This window comes from Sciurus carolinensis, chromosome 8, assembly GCF_902686445.1.
Source record: "Sciurus carolinensis chromosome 8, mSciCar1.2, whole genome shotgun sequence".
NCBI classification, from domain to species: Eukaryota; Metazoa; Chordata; class Mammalia; order Rodentia; family Sciuridae; genus Sciurus; species Sciurus carolinensis.
In genome coordinates, this window is record NC_062220.1 from 94996735 (window position 1) to 95019974 (window position 23240).

Genomic DNA, 23240 nt, shown 5'->3' on the forward strand with positions numbered 1-23240 from the left:
ACTTTTCATCTACGTGTGTTTTTATATTTATAGTGACCTACTCGTAGATAACATGTATTCGGGTCTTGGTTTTGATCCACTCTGACAATCTCTTTTAATTGGTGCTTTTAGACCACTGGTGTCCAAAGTGTTATTGATATAGTTGGATTAATATCTATAATATTTGTTACTATTTTCTATTTGTTGCTTTTGTTCTTTGTTTTTCCTTTTATTTTCCATCAGTTTTTTCTGCTTTTGGTTGTTTTACTTATTTTTATTATTTATTTATTTATTTGGTACCAGGTTTGAACCCAGGGGTTCTTAACCACTGAGCAACATCCCCCAGACCTTTTTATATTTTATTTTGAGACAGGTCTTACCAAATTGGTTAGAGCCTTGCTAAGTTTCTAAGGCTGGTTTTGAACTTGTGATCCATCTGCCTCAGCCTCCTGAACCACTGAGATTACAGGTGTGAGCCCCCACACCCAGTTCTTTTTGTGGTTTTAATTGAGCATTTTATATAATTCCATTTTATCTCTTCTCTTAGCATGTCAGTTTGTACTTCTTCTTTTTTCCCTTTCTTAATGGTTGCTCTAGAGTTTGTAATAAATGTTCACAACTAATCCAAGCCCACTTTCAATAACGCTATACTACTTCAGGGTACTGTGATTATGACATAATTAACCCCCCTCCAAATCCTAATTCCTCCTTCCTGTACCTGTATCATTGCTGTCATCCCCCCCACCTCATACACAAATACATGCAAGCATACATAATTTAATATATTGCTGCTATTATGATTTTTAACAAACTGATCATTGTTAGGTCAATTACGAATAAAAAAATGAAAGTTTTTGTTTTGCCTTCAATTTTTCCTTCTTTGGTACTGTTCCTTTTTCTATGTGAATCTGAGTTTTTGACCTATAATACTTTTCTTCTCTCTAAATAACTTCCTTTCACATTTTAGGTAAGGCAGGTCTATTGGCAACACATACTCTCAATTTTTTTAAATTTATTTTTTGTATAAGAAATCTTTATTTCTTCTTAACTTTTGAGGACTTGTTTTTTCAGGGCATGGAATTACATGTTAGTGGATTTTGCTCTTAAAACTTTAAATATTTGACTCCTTTCTCTTCTTGTTTGCATTGTTTTGGAGGAGAGATCAGATGTAATTCTTGTCTTTGCTACTCTGTGGGTAAGATATTCCCCTTGCAGGATTTAAAAAACTCTTTGATTTTCTATATTTGAAAAATTTTATATGAGCTTCCTGGATCTGTGGTTTGGTGTCTGACTTTGATTTGGGAAATTCTCATTTTTTCAGATAGTTTTTCTGTTCCTTTTTCTCTTTCCTTCTGGTATTCCTATTACACATATTTTCACAGTACTTGAATATTCTGTTTTGTTCATTCTTTGTTTCCTTTGCTTTTCAGTTTGGGAGATTTCTATTGAGACATGCTCAAGTTCAAAGATACTTCAATTATTTCTAATAAAAATCCTATCAAAAGCATTCTTCATCTTTATTATTATTTGTTTGATCTCTAACATTTTAAAATCTTGTGTAAGCTTTTCACTGTTGTGACAAAATACTGTTGTAGGGAAAAAATACTTAAAGGAGGAAAGATTAATTTTGGATCATGGTTTCAGTCTATTATCAATTGGCCTCTTCATTTCTGGGCCTGTGGTGATGCAGAACAACATGGTGGAAGGTCGTGGAGAAGCAAAACTGCTCAGCTCATGGTGACTGAGAAGCAAAGAAAGAGCAGAAGGGGCTTGAGGGACAAGGAATACCCTTCCAGAGTATTCCCTCAGCAACCTACTTCTTCCAGCTAGTTCCACCTCCTATAGCGTCCCATCACTTCCCAATAGTCCATTCAATTATGAACTCATCAGTGGATTAATTAATTCATCAATGAGATCAGAGCCCTCATGATCTAATCACTTCCTGCCAACCCCACCTCTGAACATTGATGCACTGGGGACCAAGACTTCAACACATAAACCTTTAGGGGACATTCCAGATCCAAAGGGTAACACACCCCCATGAGGGTTACCTGTGGAGTCATAACTCTCATACTTGACAACATCACGCATGGGGTCAAGTATAGTTCAGGCTTTTGTACTCCTGCACTTGTTTCTGTGGCAGTTTCTGTTCCAGGAAGTTGTGATTCTCTATATTCACCTCTCTCTCTCAAGTTTTGGAGCCAGTGGTTTGCCCAGATATCTTATTTCTCTTAAGAATCTTAGATGTACTGTTGATTTCTTAGTTTATTCAAATTTTTACTTGTCATAAGGACCAAGAAGTAACTTCTAAGCTTCATACACATGGAAACACATCCCATATTAATTTAGTTCCTTTTACTACCTTTACAGAGTTGCACAGGAGTGAGGTATGCAGGAGGGGAGGCTTCCACACATTTGGTGGAGATAATTGACAGGTTTAATTAGGATTGTGGTGAATTATATTGATGATGATGATCATTATCATCATAAATCTAAAAAAAGAGAGTTGGGGTTTCCAGATGGGCAAAGTAACAGAACCTACAGAAAGGATTAGGGGATAGGACTTTTTTTTCACTTGAAAATGCTCAAATTCATACTTTTAACATTACTCCCAAATGAAGCTTTATATAGTAATAATAAGCAAAGAGCATGTCAACAGAATTGAAAGATCTTCCTCATATAATTTAATATTTTATCCCATTTCTGTACCACATTCCTTAGAGGATACTATGAACTTAATAGTTTCTATAATTATAATTATCTTGTGAATAACATAGTTACATTGCTTTGTATTTTTGGTGTTTAGAAAAGCCATTAGTTATATTTAAATTGTACCATCAGTGTTATGAGTCCTGCTTTGCATTATTCTTCTAAAAATGTTAATAATTTAGGGTTTCCTAATCTCTGAGAGTTACTGGTCTTGGGGCTCAAGAATTTGTGATTTAGAGGAAAACATCAGTAGATAACAAGAAGCAAAGTGAGATTGGCAGTTTTTTTTGTGGCCACACTGATAACAATGGAGGTCAGGACCAGATACAGAGGGACCTGGTACAAGGACACTGGCTAGAAGTGGACTGCTTCTTATCTAGTCCCTCACCGCCAAAACTCATGCTGAAAACCAATCCTCAATGCAGGAGTATTAAGAAGTGGGGCCTTTAGAGGCAATTAGGTCATGAGGGCAGGGCCTTTATGACGGGATTACAAAAGAGGACCAAGGGAGCTTATCTGCCCCTTTGGCCATGTGAGGACACAGGGAGAGGGTGCCTTCTATGAGCAAAGAGTAAGCCCTCACCAGACACAATCTGCTGATGACTTGATCTTGTACTTCCCAGCTTCCAGAACTGGGAGTGATAAATCTCTGTGGTTTATAAATGACTCCAGTCTGAGGTATTTTGTTATAGTAGTCTAAGCCCACTAACACTGCATGACCCAGGTACTTGTGGGAATGCCTGAGTTTTCAGGTGTCCTACTTCTCTGTAGCATCCTGCGGTTCTGCCTGTGGGTAGGGAATGTAATTGCTGCATAATTAGTCCATGAATTATTGAGAACTGACTAGTGTGAAATAATAGGAACGATGCCCTCTGGGTTAGAAATACATTTAATATTTTAAGACTGATATTCAGGTAAAACTAAATCATGCGATGGTTATTTTCAGGGCCTACATTGACGCAGAGCTGTATCTGATTACTTAAAACATAAGAAGAGCAAACCATATGAAGAGATATTCCTATTAGCACATAACTAATATGGGTACTGCAACATATGGACACAAAAAACAAGTAATGGACAGACCACAAAAAGGATTAATTTATTGCAACTGTTTTACTTAAAAATAGCCTACCTGGTGCTCACGAGAATTATTTATCCTAGAAAGGAAAATAATAACTTCTCCCTTCCCCACCCTACTCAGGAGTAGTTCCTTCTTTTGATATCTTCTTGGGCTCATTCTTTCTTAACAAACATGTATGCTTGTCTGTAGTACAGTTCACCAACTGTAATGCTTGCATCTGCAATACTTAGTACCATGCGTTTCATCTTTCTGAGCTTGTTTGTGCTTAACTGGTTCTCACACTTGCTGCTCTACAGACTGCTGCAGGAGAATACCAGGTTTTTGCATGGCAGCTGCTCTTTGGCACCCCTTCTGGCCATGGGCATGTACTTTTGTACTTCCTTTGGCTTCAGTGCCTGTTTCCAGTTATCTGTCTGGTGCCTTGATCTTGGTGCCCCAGGGTTTCTCTGCCTAAGCTATGTTTCTTCCAACAACTCTGGCTTGTACTAAGTGTGTAAACAGATTCATTGACTAGGATTAAAGGTGTATTTCTATTTTTATATTTTAATACTACTATCAAATGTATTTTCTTTGGAGCAATCTGGTTGCAGCTCATTTGAAGCAATACTTTTATTTATTTAAATAATTTATTAGTTAACAAATATGAGTTGAAGATTTTATATACTCAAGTATTACATCAGATCCTGGAAATGCAAAGTTCTCTCCTCCTTCCTTAACTCCCTCCTCCTTTGCCTCCCCTCATCCCCTCCCTCCCCTTCCTTCCATCCTTCCTTCCTTCCTTCCTTCCTTCCTTCCTTCCTTCCTTCCTTCCTTCTTTCTTTGTATAGTCAATGTTTTGTTAAGTACTTGGAGATGTAAAAATGAGTAGAATGTAGTCCTAGTCCTCATAAAGCTTTCAATCTAGTAGCAACTCAGAAAAGTAAAGGAATAATTAAATTACAAACAGGTGTAATAAATGCCATACTAGAGGTCTGCATTGGTACTAGGAGATTGTACATGCGTGTATGTGTGTGTGTGTGTGTGTGTGCCTATTGCCTCTGTGTGGTGGAGGTATGTTCATATTAGCCTACTTTAGCTTCCAGAGGAGGTGACTTGGATCTGAAGTCTTGGAGTAGAGGTTTTGGCTATGCCAAGCATTGGAAACACCTCCCACAAAAGTCTTAAGGCAAAACCCTCCTGATGGGTAAGGAAAACCATAAGTGGAGTTACTAAAACGTCTTAAGGCAAAACCCTCCTGGTGGGTAAGGAGAACTGTAAGTGGAGAGTGTCCTGTGGGGTAGCAAGGAATGAATCTGGAAAAGTCCTCAGGACCAGTTCATGAAGAATTTTGTGTACAAGGGTAGGATTCCTGACTTTGAGGAATGTTATGCAAAGGGAGAGCCATGATTAGGTTTGCATTCAAAAGACAATACTATAGAAATAGGGTAGGTTATGGAATCGCAGGGCAATGGGCAAGCCTGCACATCCGGGTTCTGGTTAGAAGGCAGTGGCAATGATCAGGGTATTAACTAAAAAGACTAGGTCCCTGCACCCAAACACACTCCAAGGCCCATGATAAACCACTACAATGGGGCAAGGTGAGTACTGGTAGAAGCAGGGACACAGCATGGCAGAGTATTTTTTATCTCCCTTGTCTGTATGATTTTCAGCTCCTTCTGATTTTAAAATTCTGTGGCTCTAGTCTACCTGTTGTGGAGGATGATGCTGTCATCTGAGCCTTTTTACTCTAAGGCTAATGGGACATTGGCGAGGAACCATGTGAGAATGTGAGTACTGCTCACAGAGGGGACACAGGAAACAACTCAAGCACCCACAAATGGGAGAGTGAGTAAACAGAGACACAAAAAGCAATATCATATACAGTTGGAGTGAGTGGACAACAGCCATGACACAAATATGGAGGGGATCTAAATGACAAGATCCAAAAGGTATATAAAATGTGATGCCTTCTCCATAAAGTAAGGAAACAACTAAAAGAACAATATATGCTTTTAAGGGAGATACGCGACATACATATCATGTAATTTACATTTTTGTTTATTAACTAAAGAAAGAGGACAGTAAGAGAAGGATGGATAGAGAATCTAGGATGATGTTCACTTGGGTGGGAAGAGCATAAGAATGAAGGAGAGAGACCACATCATTAGACTAAGTGATTGTCAAGGTTCTGGACTTCATTTTGGGGTGCTTATTACATTATTCAAAGTAGCTAAGTAAATAACTAGATCTCATATGTAGGAAAGCCACATAGGGATCACTGGTAAGAAAGTGCCACAAATAGGAATATGGTTTAACTAGTGCATGACCCTGAGATGAAGACGGAAGAAAGGTTAAAAAAAAAAAAAAGCAGGTAGTGATAATGATGAGGGCGAGGGCCTGGAAGATCCAGAGTGGTCCAGGAAACCAGTCAGTGTGAGGAGAGAAGACCCTGGAGGGGAGAGGGTGGAAGGGGAGGGTCGGGCTGGCACAGGCTGGGGAACTCAAGGGCAAGGGGCAAGTGCTTGTGTCAGTCAATAGAATAGGGTCATCTGTAGTTGGTATTTATGAAATTCCCTCTGAAAGGGGAGGAACTGACCACCTTGCCACACTGCAATTGAAGGGGAACCAAGTGATAAAGGAGCTGAATCAGGTTTCAGTTTTCTACTATTATCAAGACCTGGAATAACAGTTCAAGTCCTTATCTAGTAAACACATAAAACAAAGTCTCTGTCTCCCAGTTTCCATGAAGGCCCCAGCAACTGACCCAGACTTCAATGCCAAGCCATGACATACTCACAGTTTTATGATGTCTGATCCAAACTTGTGAACCATTATGTAGCAGGTGGTTTTCAAGAACAGTTTCTCTAAGAAAAGATAAAGAGGGCAAACAGGATGCATTTTATTATGATGAACTTAAAGCATAAGTCAGTGATGATCTTAATGAGGTACTAAGGTTGACTAATTAATTAATGATGAATGTGAGTATTTAATTATAAGGGTTTGATAGTTTTAAAGTTAATATATTGGTTAAACTATCATTTCCATTTCAGGTTTATGTGAATTCCACTTTATCATACATGCCGAAGATCACCAGTTTATTATGAAGACAGTTTCACTTTGGATTTTCATTTTCTTTTTTGACAACAAGGAATATCTGAATGTTGGCTTAGATCTCATTTATTGAAATTGAAAGAAACATAACTTGTGTGAAAGTAAATAATCTGGAATATGGATCTGACAGGGATATTCTTCTCTGGTCTTCGTTTTGGGGAGAAGACTACACCTTGGCTAGTTAGCTTTTGCTGTTAGTGTCCTGGAGATAAAAGGATACCAACTGTTAATAGGTGTCCCTGCACAGCCACCTGCATCCTGAACACAGACACACATGACAGTTACACCCCTCAACGAAATGTCTTAGGAGAATTCTGGGATGTTTGTGGATTGATCCATCTATACAATGTGACCAGTCAATTCTGGTCCTGTTTCTCCATTTTGTGAGTCTGTTGTGGAGCCCTGGTAATTCAACTTAGGGTCTCAGCATAGTTAGGGCCAGGTGAGCTGTCCTGGGAGGAGAGGACAGGAGAATTGACCTTGCCATGCTCAAACCAGGAGACCTAAGACTTGCTTGGAGGGTGAGGTGCTGGAATAACAGAATAAATATAGGGAACTCTCCCTGTTTCTTCAATTTTGGTTACTGGTAAGTAATGTTAAATATTATTTTTATATAAAATAGATATATTATATGACTTTTAAAAACTAATAAAGCATGATATTTCAAACATGTTATGCCCCTGGAATGGGCAATTAAAACTGTATCACCACATTACTGCTGAACTTAATGAAATAGTGAGTTATAAGGAAATACAATTATTAACTGTGCAGCAATAAATTAGATAACATAGATGAAATGGGGAAATTCTAGAAAGACACCAAATGCAAACAATGACTCAAGAATAACAAGTAGAAAGATTAAATTAGTAATAAAAAATTCATAAAGCCAAAGACCAGAAGGTCTCACTGGTGAATTCTACCAAACATTTAAAGATTAATACCAACTCTTCACAACTTTTCCAAAAAATGGAAGAGAAAGCACCATTTCTTAACTTAGTCTGTTATACCTGTATTACACTGGTACAAAAACCAAGCACATCCCTCACAAAAGGGATAAACCAAATTTTCTTATAAATATGGCCACAAAGATCCTCAACAGAATACTAGCAACATAGAAAAAAGTTTTATACTGTAACCATGTAAAATTTATCCCTCAAATTAATGATTCATTTAACATCTGAAAAATCAGCAAATATATTACATCATATCAACAAAAGACAAAAACCATATGATCATTTAATAGATGAGCAGATATTTGACAAAATGTCACATCCCTTCATGTTTAAAAACCAACAACAGAAAACAAAAACAAACAACTCAGAATAAAAGGGAACTTCTACAAACTGACAAAGGTTATCTACAAAAATCCCACAGCTGACATGATATTTAATGGCAAAAGAATGAGTCATTTCCTTCCAAGACAAGAAAAGAACAGGAATGCCTGCTCTCACCTCTTCTATTCAACATTAATTCGGAAGTTCTATGCAGAATAATAGACAATAAAAAGAGATAAAAGGCATCCAGATTGGAAAAAATAAATAATACTATTGTGAAGATGATATATCATCTTGTATCATCCTAAGAAAAAATCCTAAGAAATTCATTTAAAAGCTATAATAACTACTAAATGAGTTTAGCAAATTGTGTGGCAGGATACAAAGTTTTAAAGCAAACTCAACTATATTTCTGTACAGTAGAAATAAGCAAATAACTGAAATTAAGAAAACAATTCCATTTATAATAGCATCAAAAAGAATTAAAAATTTAGGAATAAATTTAACCAAAAAGGTGTGACACATATTCTTTGAAACTCTATGAAGAAAAGAAGTTAAAGAAGACCTAAATAAATGGAAATACATTCTCTGTTTATGGATTGGCAGACTTAAGGTTGTTACGGTAGCAACAGATCCCAAATTGGCTCACAGATTTAATGCAATCTCTATAAAAATCCTAACCTCTTTGTAGGTACTGATAAGATGATCCTAACCTTTATGGGGACATTCAAAATTCAGAATAGCTAAAACACTTTTGGAAGAGAAAAACAAAGTTAGAGAATTTATACTTTGTAATTTCAAAATTACAACAATAACCAAGATGGTGTGATGATACAGACCAATGAAATAGAATCAAAAGCCTCAAAATAAACCTAAAATGTATAGTCAATTAATTTTTGACAAGGGTGACCAATTTCAATAATGGGAGGGATTTAACAAATGGTGCTGGACCAACAGGAGCAAAAGAATAAATTCATCCCCTTACCTCATACCACTGTAAAAACAATTCAAAATGGATTAAAGACCTAAATGTAAGAACTTAAACTATAACAATCTTAAAAGAAAATATTGATATAAATTGTTGTGTGTTTAGATTGGGCAATAATTTCTTAAATATGATACAAAAATACAAGAAAAAGAAGAAAAAATGTCAAATTTGATCTCATGAACATTAAAAAAAAATTTTAATATGCCTTAAAGGATAGCATTGAGGAAAAAAAATACAAACCACAGAATGAGAGAAGACTTTTATAAATCAGACAATAGATGATCTAGCACAGGGTACTAGAATATATAAAGGACTATTAAAATTTATATCAAATTCGTGGAAGGCAATTGATTTCCACTAGGCTCCTGCACCAATCATCGAGAGATTAAATCAGTGTCGAGTTTAATTGCAGCGACTGAGCATTGGTTAAATGCAGAAGCCTCCATAACCAATTAGCCATTAAACTGGAACCAATTAAGTTGTTTCTATGACACACTTCCTTCCGTTTTCTATAATGCTGTCAGATCACGTTACTAGCTGGGTTCCTCTTGACCTGCTTTTGTTCTGGAGATTGTCTGATTTATGAGGTTTTTTTTTTTTGTTGTTGTTGTTCTTTTTCTATTTGTTATGTATATAATTGCTCAAATAAGCTCTCCTAAAAGGCAAAAGCCTAAGGATTCTTTCTTTTAACAGATTTTGCATAGTCAGCAGGATCCAAAGCAGAACTCCAGGGGCCTCCCAGTAGCACCAGATAGCCAGAGGTAGGCAACTACTGAGTCTAAGATGCTTACTGTTTTCCTGCTGCATCTGGGGATCATGGGTAAATTCTCTTGAGGATTCTGAAGCTGCCCGGATTTGTGCTTTGAGCAGAGTTTCTTTGAGCAAAATTTGGGTTTGGAAGTTGATTCTAGAATCATGAATAAAAGTGCATTGAACCCAAGTCCAAGGTTAACTAACTTGGGCTGTGAGAGACCATGTGACCCTTGGAGTCTGTGGTGGTCAAGCGGGTCAGACAGAAACTAAATTGGGTTTGTTAGGAATAGGTTTGGGTCTTAGGGAGACTCCTTAAATGTCTGACTAGATTGGAAAGAAACCCGACTAGATATATATCATGATTTCATCTGAGTTTGAAGAGTCCAGAACTCCCTGTTTCCCGAGAGAAGGAATTATGGGTTCATCTGGATCTAAGGAGTCTGGAACTCCTGAACTGTAGTCAATTTTCTGTACAGAAACAGCCATTTCCTAGAGAAATGAGTGAGACTTATTGTGGGGTTGCAGTGGCCAGAGAGGAGAGGCAGTAACTCCTTGTGGGCCAGCAGATGCCCAGTGGGTAACTAAAAGCAGGAGGCTGTTACTGGGCAGCTCCCCCCTCCCCCCCGGGGGGAAAGAGGCTGGGTCATAAATACTTGCTGCTCCAGAAATAATCACAAACTGGTAGGAAAATTGGTTTCATTCAAAACCACCTTTGAAGGAAGATAGAAGAAACTTAATTGTTTTGAAGGTTCTGTCTCTAAAACTCCTGAAATTGAGCTCAACTTTTGAAGAAGAGGCAGGGGCCAAGAGACTGCGGCAAGGAAGAGAGACAAGAGGCAGAACAGAATGTGTGCCTATGCAGAGCTAGTCAGCCTGCCTCAGGTAGGCCTGAGGGGGCGTCTCTGCCCCCATCCTCTTTGGAACCCCCACTCCCTGCACCCCCACTCTCAGCATGAGGAAGTCATTTCCAACTTCAGATGGGGCCCCCCAAATTCAGTCTGTTTCAACACAGTGTCACATTTTATCTGTCTCCTTTATTACCTTAAACCTTGTGACCTGCTCAGCTCTACACATTCACATGTTAATCATTTAAGGAGTGATCACATAAAAGCTAGTAGTACACAGTTTATTAGCCCTAAACTTACCTATCTTGTTCCCCTTCAAGACTGAGATGAGATTTTCAGGACCTTTGACTGTTAGCTTTTACAACATCCTGTTTCACGTCCCTGGAGGGGCATCTAGGAGTCTTCAGTCATTGTCCTATACCTTCTAGGAAATCACCCTGTGAGGAGACTGCCCCGCTGCCACTCAGGCAGGAGCGATCATCTCATGGGAACTGAAATACCCACTTCCAGGATCATAGGTCTGACAGATAATCATCCTGAATAACAAGTGGAAATTGCCACCTCAAGCAAGAAGGCTTTCTCTGGACCCACCTCACAGAACCAGAACTGAGAGATGATCACCCAGACCACAGTTTGACCAAGACCACTTAATCAAGCAGACCCTTCACCCTTGCTCCCATTCTTCCTCTTTTTAAACCTAATGCTCCGGTTATCACCCCCAAAGACAGGGCTGAGATGCTGGATCTCAGTTTGCCTTCTTAAGATGGCCGCATCCCTACTTTTTACCATTATCTTTTCTGTTTGGGATTTGGGGCAAAAGGCTAGACCTGGTTGGTTGGAATCCCTGGAGTCAGACCTCTGGCCTAGGACTCTGGTAACAGAACCCTTCCCCTCAAACTTCTGCTGGCTGCTCATACGATCAAGTGCCTTATGATCAAGATCCTGGTCTTGGCTCTCTCCCCCAAACTCTTCCTTGGTTGTAAAAGAAAGAAGTTTACAAAGGAAATCTCCATTTTTAAGGGCAACTCTCTCTCTCTCTCTCTCTCTCTCTCTGATATATATCAGATATATATATATATATATATATATATATATATATATATATATATAAAAATAAATATATATATATATACACACACTGTCCAATACACACACACACACACACACACACACACACACACACACAATCAAGGAAAGGGAAGATCAGATCATTGGAAGTTTTTTCAGTGATGAAGGCAAAGACTTCGTCTGTTGTATAAAGCTTTGCCTTTGACCACTTTCATAACAAGTCTTCCTCTTGGTGCTTGTCATTGTCTTGGCAGATACTGAAGCCTGAACTCAGATTATAATGATCAACCCAGTTAATGCTGATTTAGAGCAATTTTTAGACAGGTTAGTCAAGAAAAGAGTAAGAGTTCTTTGACTCATTCTCTCTTGGAAATAAATAAGGTGATTAGGAAGTTTAAGAAAAAATATTCAGAGTAATTGGTTTTGGGAGAATATGAATCGACCCTTAGAAGAACAGATGATTTGTAACAAGGTCTCTCTGGGTGTGGTCAGTCTTTGTAACTCTAATTCCTTGATAAACCTTATTTTTTCAGGGGATCAATAACAATAAAATTCCTTTGGAGGATTTTTGTTTTTACCGGTAAGGGGAATTCAAGGAGCCTAGCTCTGTTTACCTAGTTTTATTAATATACTACAGTGACATATTTTAGGGTGATATTTCCTGAACTCCTTTAATGGCTAGCTTTGTTTGATGAGCAATTGAAGCAAAATTGTTAAGAAGTAGCAAATTAGTTGACAATAAATTAGATTAAAGTTTGTGGATGAACTTTGAATATAACTCAACGATAAAAGGGTGTAATCTAATTTTTAAAAATTGCAGAAGATCTGAATAGGCATCTTTCCCAGAAAAAATATACAAATGTCCAATAAGCACCAGAAAAGGTGCACCATATCATTAGCTATCAAGGAAATACAAATTCAAACCAAGATGAGATATAATATCATGCTGTCATTGACATCGTAGGCCAGAGGCCTGACTCCGGGGGTACCAACTAACCAGGGAACCACTATCTCCAAATAACAAACAGAGAAGGCTATGGTGAAAAGTAGGAAAGGAAACTTTAATCAATATGACCACATTGGGAAGGCAAAGTGAGATCTTATCTCTGGGGTGCTGACAGAGCTTCAGGTTTAAATAGAGGAAGAATTGGGGCTGGAGTTCAGCATAGTTAACTGTCTTTGTCACATTGTGTTCTGACTGATCATTCTCCTAGTTCTGGTTCTGCAAGGTAGCTCCAGAAAAGTCCTTATCACTTGCAGGAGCAACTCTCCTTGCTCAGGATGTTTATTCATTCACTTCTCATGAAAGGATGGCTCCTGTTGCTCCTGGAAGGGGGTAGGACAACAACAGAGGATCTCTAGTGCCACCGCAGGGGTCTGGAACAGGATGCTGCAAATCTCCTTGCAAATCTGGCCTCAGTCTCAAAGGGGGATGAGGGGTTAGGTAAATTTAGTGCTAATAAACTCATATTAGTAGTTTTAAGATAAACACTCCTTATATGATTAACATGCCTACATGCAGAGCTAAGCAGGGACTTGACCCCAAATTTAAGGTAATAAAAGGAGACAGATTCAGAATGAAGGCAGACATGTCAACCTTATCATTTCACTGTTACCTCTTTCAAAATATTTAAAAATTTCTCTTGAGACTTGTTCTTTGATCTATGTGTTATTTAGAAGTGTGTTGTTTAACTTCCATTACGTTTGGTATTTCCTGTTCTTTTTTCTTTTGTTGATTTCTGGTTTAATGCCACTGAAGTCGGAAAGCAGTTACCCACTGGGCATCTGCAGGTCTAAAGGAAGAGTCACTGCTTTTAGCAAAGGTAGCCTCTCTAAGTCCTGGTTACAATACCTTCTATGATATCCTCTAATAAAAAGAGCTCGTAAGTACTGAGCATGTGAAAAAATTATAAGTTTCATACAATGCTGGTAGGAATACGGTATGGTAACCAGGCTAGCAATTCCTCAAATTGTTTAGCCTATGGTTAAGCAATCTGCTATATGATCCAGCAATTCTTCTCCTACATCAAAACCTGAGAGGATCTTCACACTAAGAATACCTTCACACAAAAACTTGTGCTCAAATATTCATAGCAGCAATTGTTTATGCTAGCCACTCAAGTGTTCGTCAATTAATAGACTAATAAACAAAATGTTAATATACATATAATGGAATATTATTCTGCCTTGAAAGAAATAACGAAATTCTGATACATGCTACAACATGTATTCACATTAAAAACATCTTAAGGACTGTGGTTGTGGCTTAGTGGGAGAGCACTTGTCTAGCATGTGTGAGGCACTGGGTTCGATTCTCAGCACCACATGTAAATAAATAAATAAATAAATAGGGCTGGGGAGATAGCTCAGCTGGTAGAGTGCTTGCCTTGCAAGCACAAGGCCCTGAGTTCGATCCCCAGTACCGCAAAAAAAAAAAAAAAAATAATAAATAAATAAATAAATAAAATAAAGTTTCATCAAAAAGCAAATTCAAAAATTTTTAAATTAAAAACAATCTTAAAACCTTATGCTATGTGAGAGAAACTACTACGCTAAGTGAAAGAAACCAATCACAAAAGACCAAATATTGTATGATTCCATTTACAGGAAATGCCCATAATGGAGAAATTCATAGGGACAGAAAGCAGAACGGTGTTTGTCAGGGAATGGAGAGCATGTGTGTTTGCGGTGTGACAGCTCATGATTATGGAATTTCTTTGGGGGGCAATGAAAATATTCTAACATTGATTGTGGTGATGGAATATACAAATTGATTATGGTGAATATACAGAAAGTCACTGAATTTTACACTTTTTGTGGGTGAACTGCATAGCAATAGACCTGTCTAAAAGCATATTTCCTCCCCTTGAATGACCCCTTTATAGGGGTGCTATTGAGGAGATCATAAAAAAAACTCTCTGATGTCACAGGATTCTGAGACCCCAGTTTCAGTGACAGCTCTTTGACCTCTGACCTTGGGAAAAGTACTTCCCCTCTGTGGACTTCAATTTCCTTAAGTGAAAAATGCTGCAATTATATTTGGTCTCCTTTATTATAGCACCTTGTAAGTTTAGAGAGTCTTGTATGAGACATTCAAAATTAAATGATGGAGCGAGGCAGTTTGGAAGCAAGTTTAAAGTATTGCTAATGTAGAACTAGCATAGCCCAGAGCAGAGCAATTTAAAAAGCGACATTAGTGTGTTCTTTGATTAACTTACATTACCAACTGAGAGGCAGAGAAAATTCATCTTCTTTCTGGTAAGATAAGAGATATTTGTGTGTGTTTCTTAGAATTCTGTTTTTCTCAAGTCAAAGTGAATGACTACAGGGTTCTCCTCACTCTCAGAGCAGGGCCATTTGAACAAATCATTTTCCTCAAGTGGATTCTGTGGTCTTTAGCTTGAGAGGCCCCTGGAGCAAGGGTGGATGTAGGACCTGAGTTGACCTTCTGAGAGCTAAATTCTAAGATCACATGGAAGGGTGGAGAGCAGAAAGATACAGCCTCTGGAAGGAGCAGATATCCCCAGTCAGTCATGATCAGATAGCAACCTATTATTGATACCAGTGAAGAAATGATTGGCATTAGGCTATTGATAGTAATTTATCTTCCATGGTTGGGACATGGGCACTGAATGTCATGTATTGGAAAGTCAATTCTCCATGTGAGAGTGTTGAGAGGTGGAGCCTAATATGAGATGGTTGCTCTCTTGAATGAACTCATTTGTTATTGCAGGAGTGGGTTAGCTATCCCGAGGGAGGGTTTGTTAAAAAAGCAAGTCTGGGGGCCCTCTCACTAATTATCCTCTCTTGCCTTTCTGTCCTCTGCCATGGGATGACACAGCATGAAGGTTCTCATCAGATGCCAGTGTCATACTCTGGGAATTCCCAGAAATAGATTTCTGTTCATTATAAATTACTCTGTGCTATTTTGTTATAGCAGCACAAATGGGCTAAGACACTATCTAAAGTAAAAATTATACTGTTAAACACTGCTTGTGACCGGGAAGGTGCTATAGTATTTGATTTTTACAGATTCAAGAGGACTTGCAATAGCATAGGAAGAAAGAAAAATTTGTCCATTCCAAAGGGCAAAGGAGAGTTCAGAAAGGGTCAGTTCAGTAGTCATCATACATTAGGTGTACACACAAGTGTGCAACAAAACTCAGGACATTTCCATTTTTGTCACCTCCATGTTTACCATTGCTTCATTGCACCTAAGATTCTTTTGAAGGTGTAGCTCATTCTATAGGTGAGAACCTTGAGTCTTAGCTTAAATCACATACATATTAAATGGTTCAGCTGAGGTTAAAGTCTTTTATTCCAAGAGCCAATGTTATTTATAGTGTTCATTTTGACACACTTAGGACATTTTGTTTGATGACTTATCTATCTCAGGTCAAGCAGGTACTGTTATACATTAACTATTAAAGAGAAACTTGAAGCACAGTGCGATCAATTGATCACATAACTAGTTTTGAGGCTCCATATTCTAGGATGCATGAATTACCTTTCTCCTTTTAAGTCTCCAGAACTTTTTAAGTATCATATTCCACAGAGATGAGATTTCTGCATAGGTGACCCAAGGAAGTTCTGGCGAGACACTCAGGGCATATGATTCTGTTGACCCCTAGTGAGAATGATTTCATTAATCATTTTTTCCATTAACAATTCTGAGATTCTTCCAAGGTGTTTACTAATGAGAGCTGGAGGCAAAAGCAGCGGGTGAAATGGAAGGTCAGAAACACTTTGCACAGTTTGAAAAAACTGTCTTCCCAGGTACAAGAAAGGGCAACATGATTTACTGAGTGATTATTCACAAGAATGTAGCTTACATGCTGTCTCTGCTAAGGTTATGTGTTTTATTCTCAGTTTACCTTTAGAGGGAAAAGGAACATTTAAACATAGTTTAAAAACTAATTTTGTGTTTATGCACATAATTTCATCTCCTTCTGGCCCCCATTCTTGTGGCTTATCAGACAGAAGATAATACTGGGGTCAATGAGGCATTGTGGGCCAGGCCTATTATGCTAGGAGAAACCTAAGCTAGGAGATAGTCTATCTTTTTCATCCTGTATAATTCATGTAACCATTCTGGGCAATGTTTTCCATATCCATAAAGTGGGAACCATAATGCTCACCTCCCTTTCCATTGTCAAGGGTAATGAATGACCTTTCAACCTGTGCTGAGTGCTTGGTTTCCATCTGCAGGTAAAGCAGTATTGATAAAATGAAAATAAAACCAAACAGCCTTCTTAGTTTATTAAAACTGTTCCAGTTGAAAAGGAAACCCACCATTGAAAATCCAACTATCTGCCTTGCTTCCCTTAACAAAGTGCCAACTTCCATTTTGTCAGAATTGGACTTTCAGCCTCTCATTTTACCTTGGCAGACAGAAATTTCCTGTTCTGTGTTAGAAGAGTCAACATGGTGCCTGAATACCAGATACCAGTAATCTTGTTTTGGGATGTTTTGTATTTTGCTATGATAGGAAAAAAGAAGGGATAGTTAGAAAATGAGATTTTTATTTAGTCTTTCACTTTGGACAACACAACTTTGTCTAAAAAAGAGAAAACTCAAACTCAATGTGTAAATGATTAAATTTGTCAGGTCTATTACACAGAAACGGCAACCAATTTAAACAAGGCTTAATGATAATTGTGACTTTTCCTCACTTTTTTCCTTGTGTGAAATTGTTATAACATTTTTCCATTTTTCTGTGACTTAGAGATGTAAAAATATAAAGTCAGTGAATTCTTTTGTTTTCTGTTGCTATAACAAAATACTTGAGGTTAGATACTTCACAACAGAAAAGAGGTTTATTTAGTTATCGGTTTGTGAAATCACCCAGAAACCACTCTGGACGTAGGAACTCACACAAGAGATTTTATTAGCAGACAAACAGAATGTCTGCCCTTAAGGGTGAAAGAGAAAGAAAGAGAGAGTGAGAGAGTGAGAGTGAAAGTGAAAGAGAGAGAAAAGAGACCAAATACCAGGGGAATTACCCTTAAATAGTAAAAACCCGCAGGCTAATTGGACCAATGACTGACAAGAACGTTAACAATGTAGATTACAAAATGGCGTGTGGGAAGGGGATAGAATCAGGGGAGAAATAGCTGCAGCTTCTTTCCTTAAAGTTTGAATGAGAGGTTGAGTGTCCAAGATTGGGTGGCCCCATTTGTTTGGTTTCTGGTGAGGACCCCCCCACCCCACTTCCTTGGCTGCATCACAACATGAAAGAGAAACATACAGAAGGGAGAGAGCAATCACATGGTTAGACAGGAAGCAAGAGGAAAACAGGGGCCAGACTTTTTTTTTTTTTTTTTTTTTTTTTTTTGTCTTTTAGGTGGGGTCTAACTCTATTGTTCAGGCTGGTCTTAAACTCAAGGCTCAAGTGATACTCCTACCTCAGTCTCCCAAGTAATTGGGGTTATAGACATGTGCTATCTGCCTTGCAAGCTTGCTTTTTGTAAAAAAATAAAAATTTAAATTGGTACATTATAATTATACACAATTCTGGAATTTTTCGTGAAGATTTGCTCTCTAACAACTTGGTCTCTTCCACTAGACCAGCATTAACTCCTTCCCAGAGGATGCTCCCATGACCCAGTGACCTTGGGCTGAGCCCCACCTTTTACAGATAGCAGTAAGATTTAGAACAGATTGTGAATGTCCAGTAATGGGGGATAAGTCAATAAAATACAAGACATTTATATGGTGATGAACTATAGGGTAATTAACAGACTTGCATTAGGTCCATATGTCTTCTTGTGGTATAGATCTTAAAAACAATGTTGAGTGAGAAAGGTAAGCTTCAGAGCAAAGCATCCTGTTGCCCACTGGTGTAAAATTAAAGGCTTCACAAAGGAAAATGATAGAAGGATGATGGCGGAAGGAGCAAAAATCCCACTGAATCTCCACATACAAGAAAAGTACTTGGATAGCAAAAACCAGAACCCACAGACAGCAGTTACAATAAAGCAAAGTATCTTCATGAACCCCAGGGACTCTTAGATAAGGATGGACATTCACAACCACAAGTCCTGTGGCTTATCAACATCTGTACCAGAGGAAGTAGAGGGAAGCAATTGATGTGAGATAAGCCTAGGAAAAGGTGAATCCCCAAAGAGCTGCCAGGCATGGACTGGACAGCAAGCATGGTGGGCCAATTAGAGTACAGTAGCTGAGACTGGAAGGGGTTTTGCCTACAGCAATAGCAGGTGGGTGCCAGGGGCTTGAGGTCAGAAGGACTAAGGGTTGAGAGTCTTTTGGCATCTACAGGCTCTAGAAACTGACCCATCAAAGCTGCCTTCCAGGACAGGGCTCACACTGAGGAGAAAATGCTAGATATGGAATCAAAATTGAGCTGAATAGAAATTAAGTATAAAGAAGCTCCATATAAAAGTGGGCAGGGGAGAAGAGTCATAAAACCTCAGAAAAGAAGCTCACCTATGTTTTAAACACTATGCAATGAGAAGAGCTCCGTGTATTTAGAAAAACTATCCTCAACCACCTCTTTCTGAGAGTTCTTAAAAACTAATGTCATATAAAAATGAGCAAGAGAAATGTATCTAGGTCAACTCCCATACAAAGTTACTATAAGAAAAAAAAGAAGGAACAGAATAGCAGCCCTACAGATAGTAAAAGTATGCCAGGAAATCAGGCAGAGAGAGAGAGAGAGAGAGAGAGAGAGATTAAAATATAACATTATTTCAAAATGAACTAAGAGGCATTAATAAAACGACACAAGACATAAAAGAACAGTAGAAATGAGAATTAGAATAAAACTCAGAGGTGGAATAAAAGAACTCAGGGAAGAATAAAAAATCATCAAGAAATGAATTTTAAATGGAATGAACATAAGAACAAGTGAAAACAATAGATGATGTCTTAAGAGAACTAGAAAGTGAAAGCAACCTGGTGCGGTGGTGCACGCCTGTAATTCCAGCAGCTGCAGAGGCTGAGGCAGGAGGAGCTCGAGTTCAAAGTCAACCTTGGCCAAAGCAAGGAGCTAAGCAACTCAGCAAGACCCTGCCTCTAAATAAAATACAAATAGGGCTGGGGGTGTGGCTCAGTGCTCCAGTGCCCCTGAGTTCAACCCTTGGTACCCTGCCACAAAATATTCAAGAGACAGGCAACAAGGATCCAACAGATGGGTATAGAAATCCCAGAAGAAGAAAACAAACCAAGAAGCTGAAGAAATATGAGAAATAATAAAACTTTTACTGAAATTAGAAAATATGTGATTTAAATGACACATTGAGAGAGTAGTGCCTGCCCAACAACATCAAAATTCAACAATTAACACCAAGACATTTTCTAATTAGATGGCTAACCTTCAAAGAAAACAAAAGAATACTATTCTTTGAACTTCTAGGAGGAAAATCAAGTGACTTATAAAGGAAAAGAAAATTAGATTATCATTAGGCTTTTTAATAACATATTTAAGATGTTCAGGGAAATAAATTATGCCAAGGATTTTAATATCCAGAGAAATGCTGACTTTCAAGTATAAAAGGCATAGACAACCTGCTCTCAACATGCCAGAATTCAGGGAATATTGTTCCCATGAGTCCTTCCTGAGGAATGAACTTTAGATAGTAGCTCAGCTAGAGAGACATTCCGCGAGAGCTGGGGTTAACATTAATCACAGTTGCAGATGGAATTCAGACTAAATGAGGTGAAAAGGGAGTGGGTATTCTATATGCTTAGGAAAATAGAGCTTAGGTGTGGTGACACATGCCTGTAATCCCATCAGCTAGGGAAGCTGAGGCAGGAGGATGGTGAGTTCAAAGCCAGCCTCAGCAAAAGAGAGATGCTAAGCAACTCAGTGAGACCCTGTATCTAAATAAAATACAAAGTAGGGTTGGGGGTGTGGCTCAGTGGTTGAGTGCCCTGAGTTCAATCCCGGGTACCAAAAAAAAAAAAAAAAAAAAAGAGCTCAATGATTTAGAAGGGTGGAAAATGGGAAAGTCATATAAACATAATTTCAACGGCTCTCAATAATTATGAAATATGTTAATGATGTTAATATTAGAACTCAAGTCTGAGAAAGTTTTGGATGTACTAAGGGATAGGTAAATGAGCAATTATGGGCTATTTTGATTCTATCACTTTGTCTTTGGCAATTAGGACTTTGTGTGGCAAGAGGGACTTTGGAAAGAAGGAGACACAGATAGGATACAGAAAAAAAAGCATTCTGTAGTTTTGGTTTTGAATTTGAAGTGTCAGATGAACTCATTAGTAGTAGAAAAATCTTCATCTTTGATGAAATTGCATTAAATGAAAAAAATTTCACTCTCAAAAAGTATTCACAAAAAAACGTATTCAACGTTGTTCAAGGAACAGTATTCTGTAAAGGAAATCGAATTTTCTTCCTTCGAGACTGAAAAACATTCAACTCATCTGAACCACTGATCAGTTCTTTCTTTTGCAGGGTAGATAGGGAACTTTATTGAGATCCATTGGAAATCAATGAATGTTCCAGATTATTTTCCCATTTGGGGTTTCGAGGTCAGTCATCGTCCCAGGTATTAATGGGGCCATGTGCGTGTCTGGGTATGTGTATACAAGTTAACATAAAATCATTGAAAATTATCCATTATTTTGATTTCTTGGTACTTAAGGCAATGACCCGCAGGTGGGCAAATCCTTAATGTGACACATAGAACAACCCTGGCCATTTGACATTTTATTCCTTAAATGTCCACAGCAATATCATCCTGCCATGATGGAAAATGAATGACAGGGAGAAACTGCCTAGAGTGCCATTTTTATTTTAATTTTTATTAGCCCCATAAGAATATTGACCTGCAGAAATAACACAATCAGATCCCACTCCATAAGCATATGCAGGGTGTAAAGATGACAAGTGGATACACAGCAATGTGGGTGGCTCTCCATACTTACCAGGCAGGTAACTGCACAGTCGCTCCATTGAGGCCTGGACTGTAGAGTTGTGGACTTGAGCCAGCTGTTTGATCACAGATACTACCAGCACACAGCCTGCAGGGAGGAGAAGAGCCCGTCAGTAGTGCACACAGAAATCTGGGCTGGAGGGTGAAGCAAAGGAAGGTGTGCCTGTCCTTGAGAAGACCAGCTTTCCAAAAAAGAAAAAAATTTTCTTTGCTTTTTGCCTTTAAAAATCTGCTGTGTGCATAAATGCACTGTGAGTCCTAGTGAAATGTGAGGTGTGGTGAGAAGATTATGGGGTTCGGGAGTCAGAAAGTCTGGGGTTATTAGTTGTAAGTTTTGCCACTTGTGATCTATGTGACTTTGGGGAAACAATTTGATTTTGCTTAATTTCTGCTCCTGTCTGGTCATGTTGGAGAAAGAGATGGTGTTTAAATGAGATAGTTCAAGAAATAACCCATACAGAGCAGAAGCTTAATAGATATTAGTTCTTCCCTCCTCTCTTTCTCTTTCCCTCCCTTCTGCTGTGGATGGCTTTATTATACAGGATCATCCCCATCCCATGCATTTTCAGCCTGTAACCCAGGGTTAGATTTTTAATTTTGGAACAGTGGTAAAAATTGCCTAGAAGACCTGTCATTAGTTTGACCTTGTAATCTTGGACTCACCAACCCATATTTCTGAATCCTGGCTTCCTCTTTACAAAGTAGGTAATAAAATGTTTCCCATAGGGCTGCTGTGGTGATTAGATGAAATAATAATGCAACTGAGTGTGCCTTGGAAATCACAACACACATTGTAAAATATTTTATCTCAAGCTACAAAGCAAAATACTTGAAAAAGTGTACTAATGTGATAAGTATCTAGATGTAAACTTGGGTTAAATTAGAAATTTAAATTAGGAATTAGAAATTTAATTCCTTTACCTCCTTTGATAGGTGATAAGTGTGAATGCCCACATGTGCTCGGCTGACAGTTCTAGAAGTTTCTATCTTCTGAATCACTGAAAGCCCAAACCTCATTTTTCCAAGGGAAAGGGACTCTCTTGTATACACAAGTATCATTGTTGGTCAAAGATCCATAAATGTGTGAAAATAAATCATTAGATCCCATTGAGATAAGAGAAGTGGGCATTGTTTTAGGCAGAAAGAAATAAAACTTTATAAGTGAGAGATTACCAATAAAGAAATGAGAGAGCTCTGCCTTTCTAGACATTGCAATGCCTAATGATACTTTCTTCTAGATTGTTCTGTTCCTTCTATTGGGCAAAGAGGGGCTCATGATATCAGAGGTAGTGAGGTCTTGTTATTCATGGTCTTGCTGGGTCCTGAGGTTACATATTGCATTTATCACTGTCAACCATGGAGGTTGATTGGCTGCTTTTAACTTAATGCATGACTCTTGAGGGTGTAGCTGATACTTACTAGCACTTTATGGCCTAAAAAGCATTTATATATATATATATATATATATATATATATATATATATATATATATATTTACTTTATATTAAAAATAACTTTTCAACAATATAAACACAGTGC

General features: G+C 38.1%; 1 protein-coding gene across 2 annotated transcripts in view; it reads right to left on the minus strand.

Annotated features, from left to right (window-relative positions):
- Positions 1-23240, minus strand: part of Aoah (acyloxyacyl hydrolase) — a 215003-nt gene that overhangs the window by 164527 nt on the left and 27236 nt on the right. For both annotated transcript variants that reach the window (XM_047562947.1, XM_047562948.1), the window contains exons 2-3: positions 21694-21789; positions 6546-6612 (exon numbers count right to left, since the gene is read on the minus strand). In XM_047562947.1, coding sequence (XP_047418903.1) covers positions 6546-6612; positions 21694-21789 — 163 coding nt within the window. The remainder of the gene's footprint in view (positions 1-6545; positions 6613-21693; positions 21790-23240) is intronic.